The following is a 7011-nucleotide window of genomic DNA, read 5'->3' as shown; positions in this document are numbered from 1 at the left end:
TCTGTGCAGTGAACACCACCGTCTAGACCCTCCCATTAACATGGTAGTCACCTTGCTTTGTATAGCTGTCCGTCCACCCATCCCCGTATCTGTCTCTTAATCTGGCTTAGTTGTTTTGGTGTATCCACATCATGATTTTTCTGGACTACCATGAAAACTAATGTGTATCCAAGAACTGCTGTTTGAATTGAGAAGGGAATGAATCAGTTTTAGGTGTCAGGTGTGTGTATATGTATGTATGTATGTATGTATATATATATATATATATGTATATATGTTGCTGCTCACAGAAAAAAATTACTCTGAAAAATGGTATTTCCTTGCTAATGTTTCTAAGATTTTAATGCTGTATCAACATGTAGAGCAGTTTTCTGATCTTTCTGGGCATTCTCGGGGTATGAACGTAGATCATGGGCACTTACTGTTATCATTTCAAATAATGGTGGACTTCTTTCTCACGGGACCTGATGTGCATGTGTTGTCTCTTCAGGAGTAGCCCACCGAAGCCAGAGCAGTGAAGGAGTCAGTTCTCTCAGCAGCTCACCCTCTAATAGCCTTGAAACACAGTCTCAGTCTCTTTCACGGTCCCAGAGCATGGATATCGATGGCGTTTCTTGTGAGAAAAGGTAAAGTGAAGCCAATTTTACAGTAAGCTTTTTTATTTATAGAAAGAGAAAGATGGTTCATTTTAATCTCTAGTTCAGGGACCGTGTCAGCCATGAGAGCCTTGCCAGTCTGTAATAAATTAGAAATAAATGTATTAAATATAAAGGTATTTATAATAGTTTGAGATGGTCTTTTATTTTGTATGTTACAAATATCTTTTATGAGGCAATATATGTAAAACAAAAAAAGGTTTTTGAAATCTCTGAAAGTTTTACTGATCACGGAAGTTTGGAGGGTTTGGTCAGATACGTATGAGAACCTAGAGCCATGTCCCACTCCTGCAAGCACCCCTTTGGATACCGGCGTTCTGGCACCCGTCTCTTCCATGGCTCCAGAAAATCTCGCCTTTCTCCCTCAGAGGGGCTGGCGGGTGCAAACTGCTGACCCTGACGTTAGTAGCCCAGCATGTAACTCAGTATACTTTTTGGTCTCTTTAAAAAGAAGACCTGAATACTTGTATACAAAGGGCCTGCCATGTCCATGGACAGACTCAATAGCATCATGATGTCACTTCTCCCCAAATGGATCTCTAGAATCAGTGAAATTCTCATCACCCCCCCCAGCAGGATTTTGCCGATTCTTAAGTTTGAATGGAAGCACGGAGGGCCAAGAGTGACCAGGACGCACGTTTGAAGTAGAAGTGCGAGGCGAGGGAGCCACTGAGCAGATATCAAGACTCTCTGGGAAGTGCTCTTAAGTAAGACAGTGTGGTGCTGGCTCCAAACTTGTTTAATGGACCAGAAATAAGTGTGCAGAAATAGATCCACACATAGGAAAATTTGACATAAGATCTGTCATATTAGTATAAAAAGATGATATTTCTGATAAATGGTGCTGGGGCTATTAAATGAAGGGAAAAATAATATATGTATGTAGCCAGTTTTTGTAGTCTGTTTCTGGAGTTTCATATCGCTTTAAAACAGTGTATACAGAAAATCTGTCGTGGGTTTTTTGTTTGTTTTTTAAGTGAGCCCAAGAAAATTATAACCTGGGGAAAACATTCGTAACGTGTAAGAGAGAAAATGTTTATCTCCTTACATAGATGAAGAACTCTAAAATATGATTAAGAGAGGAACCTGTATTGCTTTCCTGCTTGATTTCTTTTAACTTTGATTTTGAGACTTTTTCTTAATCTGCAGCCAAGAGTCTGTAGTCTATAAAAGGTGAAATACTGATTTGTCATTTATATATGAAGCATGTCCCAGGTGGACGTGGATTCAGGAATTGAAAATATGGAGGTTGATGAAAGCGATCGACGAGAAAAGAGGAGCCTCAGCGACAAGGTTGGTATGAGATGAGGCGCTTGCTGCAGGTTTAGCACAGCCACTGTGAGCGAGGGCTCGTGCCTGGGAAGCTCTCGGAAGTCTCTGTAGCACGAGACACCCCAGATCACCCAATCCCACTGAAGGGAACGTGGGTAGCCTGAGTGGCCCTTAAGGAACCTTGGTGGCACAGTGGTTCAGCCTTCCTTGACCGTTAACTAAAAGGTGACAATTCCAACTCACCGCCTGCTCCGTGGGACACAGAGATGTGCTGTCTGACCTGTAGCTTCGGAAATGCTGTGGGGCGGCCCTGCGCGGCCCTTCCTGGTCTCTGTAAGCCAGAATCTACTCACGAGCAGCGGGTTTGCTTTTGGAAATACAGCTCCATTTTTAAAAATCTGCTAAGATCCTTCAGTTATCTTTATTTCAAGTCCGTGTTTTTTATCAGTCAATTTTATTTGTACAAGGAAGTTGCTTCATAGCTAATTAGAAATTTATTATCTGTTGGTATTTTGCCGAAGTAAGTAGTATTTTGAGGAAGACAGCTGGGAATTGAAGCAAGAATATGTAGAATCCACCAATAAGTAAAAGCTTTTTGAAAAATGGAGCCCATTATATTTTGTTACATCTGAGCCTGGTTCCGACATTTCGGGGAAGAAAGTGTGTGCAGATGGTGGAGAGAGTGAGCTCATGTTGTTGTTTAGAATGACATTGGTAATTGAGTTACTTCCTACTCAGTAACTAATTAAGATTCATTTAGCAAAACTTATCAATGGTTATTAGAAGTTTAACTGTAGCCTCCTAATGGTGTGATACTTTGTTTTGTGTGATTTTTGTAATGTTTGCAAAGTTCTTCCATATATGATATTTTGGAGAAATTTCTAGAGGGAAACTGTGTTTGTACTGTACTTAAAATGTTAACCTGGTCCTTTAGAATTCAGAGAAGTAAATAAATAGAATCTGTCTCTGTACCCATCCATCCCTCCCTCCACCCCTCCCTCCCCTGTAGTGTGCTCCTTCCTCTTGGTGCTTCCTGATAATGTTCTTGCTCGGGAGCCCTCGCTGCTGCAGCAGTGAAGCCATAGCAACACGGTTAATTCTTCTGAAGGCAGCAGCTAAATAGTTCTCGGTTTTGTTCTGCATTTTTAAAGTAACTCCATTCATAAGTGAGTAAGATAGAAATTCGCAACCCAGAGTAAAGCCTTTCTATTAAAATGTCTTAACTACTTGCATGTCCTCCTCGCCAGGAGCCGGCCTCGGGTTCTGAGGTGTCCGAAGAGCAGGCCTTACAGCTGGTCTGTAAGATCTTCCGTGTCTCCTGGAAGGACCGAGACCGGGACGTCATCTTTCTCTCCTCTCTCTCTGCGCAATTCAAGCAGAACCCAAAAGAAGGTGAGGCCGAGCGCCGAGGCTCGTTCTCCAGCCTTGAAGAGTTGGAGAGCGCTCACGTCTGCCCTTCGCCCTCGCGCCTGCTTCAGGGCCTTTGCTTTTAATCGCACACATGCTTCTGGGAGAAAGACACTGCTTCTGGCCACCTTCTCCCCTTCCCATTGATCGTATTGGTAAACTCTTTTACCATCGTGATTTCTGGTGAAGAAAATGACATTAATCATTTAATGGCTCCCATTGTTCCAGGGTTCACGTCTTTTCCTTCGCTTCGAATGTGCATAAAGGAGGCATGTATTGGGAGGAGCCTAGAGATCCCGATAGAGCAGGCCTCTATCCAACCTGTCCCTGCAGTGGGTGCCCAAAGGTCATGTGTGGACAGGGAAACAGATCTGTCAATGATATTTTGCTCTTTCAAGATTGTATTTTCAAAGGCTGTATGCTAAGCCGCCTCTAACAAAGCAGTAAAGCCCTTAAGAGCACTGCGGGTGATAGAGCACTATCCTTTTTCTCTGGACATTCGACAGGGGTGGGGCAGCCGCTGTTCTGCAGCTTAACTCTAGAATATAAACTCCCTGTTTTCCTGACTTACGTGTGCCCTGTACCTTACACATGGAAGTCCCTCAGCAGATATCTCTTAAATGAATGAGTGAATATCAAGGCCCACACTTTTTCCTATCCTGCCTCCCTTCTAGGATCCTCCCCCAAAAAACAGTTTTCCCCGCCCCCTGAAAGTTCCTTTCTTTCTGATGGTACTGGTTCCTCTTACCCACTGTGGTTGTAGAGCTGAGCCCAGTGTCCAGGGTGCCTAAAGCCCGCCCCTGTTGTTACAAACACTAAGTTCCTGAAATCTGCCCTGCATGTGTGTAAGATAAAGATTTATGCTGATTAGACCATTTCGTTGTGTAGGGACATCAAAGCTTTGTTCAAATAGCCGAGGTAAAGACCAGAATCAGAAGGAAGCGAGAATATAGATACTGACTTACTGGAGAGCCCTTCTTAAAATCTTTGAACTTTGAACTTAATAGCGTTTCTGTATCTAAAACAAATACAAACCAAGAAACATTAACCCAGGTGTCGTTCGATAAGCTAGCCGCTGTCGTTGGGGAAGACTTGTTTTAATCAGTTGATATATTTATTTTATGTATGCACAAGTCCATGTAAGTTTTATATATATGTGAGGGGGGGTGTTAAAAAGTTCACGGAAAAATAAGATAATGAAATAGATAGTGGAAATACAAAAAGATAATGGAATTTCCCCAAGAACGTTGTGTATCTAGAGAGAGAAAGAACGATATCCATCTCAATAGTGAGTCATTTTAAAAAATAATTTTGAACTAATTTTAGATTTATAGACACGATTTAATGGTAGTATAGAGTCCCCATATCTGCTTCACCCACTTCCCCCTAATGTGAACGTCAACACTAAGAAATAAGGGTTGGTACTGGAACGGGACTGTTTAACTAAGCTCCACACTTGATTTGGATTTCACTAGCTTTCCCACTCATGTATTTGGTGGAGTGGGCGGGGGGAGGAGGGGGGACACTATTCTTTCCTTCCCACTGGAGATGTGTGGTCCAGGTTACCACCTGGTGGAGCATCTCTGATCCCTTTGGCTTATTCAGGGATGCTGGGTGTGAAGCACCCTGTGTAACTAACCTCTCCTATCTTTTGCCTTTGCAACAGTGTTCTCCGATTTTAAAGACTTGATTGGCCAGATTTTAATGGAAGTGCTAATGATGTCCACTCAGACGAGAGATGAAAACCCGTTTGCCAGTCTAACAGCAACATCGCAGCCAATCGCAGCAGCAGCTCGGTCACCAGACAGAAATCTCATGTTAAATACTGGCTCCAACCCAGGAACCAGCCCCATGTTCTGCAGCCTGGGCTCCTTCAGTGCCAGCTCTCTGTCTAGGTCAGTGGCACTCTCCCCGTACATCTGATGGGTATGAATGGCTGTGGCGTGGGTGGGGACGACGGATGTTTAGTCACAGGTTCACGTCGGGCAGCTTCCGGCAGAGCTCACAGTTGTGTGTGTGTGTTTTGTCATTGGAGGCGAGACTGTCTTAGCCAGATTGTTGTATTTTGGCTTTCCTTGCTCAGACCATACTGGTCAACTAAACTTCCGAAACAAATACCTGTGTATTTTACCGCATTCTTTGGAATAATTAAGTAATAGATGAGTACAGAAAAAAGATTCTAATTGTCTCGATGCAGATCTATATGCTCGAACTCTTAAGAGATATGAAATGTAACTGTCGTTCTTCGAAAGTTTGGTGTTTTCCATTCAAGTGACTTTATCTCAAGTGTACCCCTCACCCTTTCTTCTGTCTTCCCTTTCTCAACGCCTGTAGCCTCTATGAGACTAGTCCTGCTCCCAGTGCCAGTGCCTGGAGCTCAGTGCCGTTGATGAGCCCCGCTCTTGCTGCACCTTCCCGGGCAGCCAGCCAGGCGGCGGTGCCTTCCATTTCCCTCAGTCCTCATAGTACGGCTTCTGGAACGGCTGCAGGGAGCCAAGCCTCCTCTCCACGGTATCGCCCTTACACTGTCGCCCACCCCTGGGCCACTTCAGGTTCTCCTACCCCACGGCCCTCAGGCCTCTCCCTTCTGTCCAGCTCACCACACCTCGCTAGTAACCCACAAGCAGTGCCTGCCGATTCTCCTTCCCAACAGAGACCCGCTGCCACGGGTGCACCTTTACTGTCTGCCTCCCCCCGTGCCATGAGCAGACGCCCTTCCTCCCTCGGGACGTCTCCTAGGTATTTATCCACCAGGAGTGTGTGTGTGTACGCGTACCTATGTATATGTTTGCAGTGCAGGCAAAGGACATTAACACAGGCTAGAGGAAGTGCTGTGTGACGCTGACCTCAGTTTTGTGGCTCTGTCTGTCCTGGGTGCTTAACCCACGTGGCTCACCCGTTTGGTAGGCACCTGCCCCAAGCGCCTGCCGGGCTTGGATAACATCTGAGTGTATTGGCTGCTGGATTTGGGATTCTTTTCCTACCCCCGCCCTGCCTCAGTCTTCCTCCCTCCTGAAGGGTGAAGACGGCAATGAATTCGCTTTCGAAATCCAGATCACACGGCATTCCTCATTGCCAGTGAATTTCAGAGACTATGGTCAATGGTGTATTTGAGAGCTGGGGTTCACATACCATTGCGGGCTGATGTTTGTTGTTCCATTGCCCAGGGTAGTTGAAATGTGGCAGACCCCATGGAGCGTTGAGAGTAAAACTGGTCCTGGTTCCCATCCCCCTTGGTGACCAGGGCTGGACCAGTGCTCCTGCCTTGATACTGTGATGTTTTGCCGATATGAAATTTCAGTCTGTTACAAAGAAACAGTATCAGAATTCTATTAATCTAGTGTGCCCCTCTCTCAAATGTAGCTCTATGCTTCTGTAGTTCAGCGAGCTTTTTCTGCATGTCAGTGGACAAAGCTTTCCGCTTAAGAGTTCTTTAAGAGGAGCACAGCTGCGAAAGCGTCTACCTTTTGTTTTCTTTTCTTCCCTGATGGCCTGTTTTGCTTTTGTTACGGTAGTCTGTACGGCAGCCCTTTCTCCTTCCTCCTCCTCGCACTCTCTGGAGACAGTAGTGATGAAGAAGATGAAGAGGAAGATGATGATGGTGATGAGGAGGAGGATGATGAAGGTGGCGGTGGTGGTGACGATTTTTCTTGTGTCCAGTTTGGGTCCAGGTATC

The 7011-nt window shown here is 45.0% G+C and overlaps 1 protein-coding gene across 2 annotated transcripts in view; it reads left to right on the top strand.

Moving 5' to 3' along the window:
• Nucleotides 1-7011, top strand: part of UBE4B (ubiquitination factor E4B) — a 135021-nt gene that overhangs the window by 69889 nt on the left and 58121 nt on the right. Inside the window, exons 3-8 of one of the 2 annotated variants that reach the window (XM_045298742.1) lie at nucleotides 491-626; nucleotides 1862-1949; nucleotides 3176-3320; nucleotides 5002-5230; nucleotides 5670-6074; nucleotides 6851-7006. In XM_045298742.1, coding sequence (XP_045154677.1) covers nucleotides 491-626; nucleotides 1862-1949; nucleotides 3176-3320; nucleotides 5002-5230; nucleotides 5670-6074; nucleotides 6851-7006 — 1159 coding nt within the window. The remainder of the gene's footprint in view (nucleotides 1-490; nucleotides 627-1861; nucleotides 1950-3175; nucleotides 3321-5001; nucleotides 5231-5669; nucleotides 6075-6850; nucleotides 7007-7011) is intronic. The other variant, XM_004705184.3, reaches the window with a different exon arrangement.

This window comes from Echinops telfairi, unplaced genomic scaffold (assembly GCF_000313985.2).
Source record: "Echinops telfairi isolate 266 unplaced genomic scaffold, ASM31398v2 ScPeMD7_7457;HRSCAF=8495, whole genome shotgun sequence".
Lineage (NCBI taxonomy): Eukaryota > Metazoa > Chordata > Mammalia > Afrosoricida > Tenrecidae > Echinops > Echinops telfairi.
This window is presented reverse-complemented; position numbering and strand designations above follow the sequence as displayed.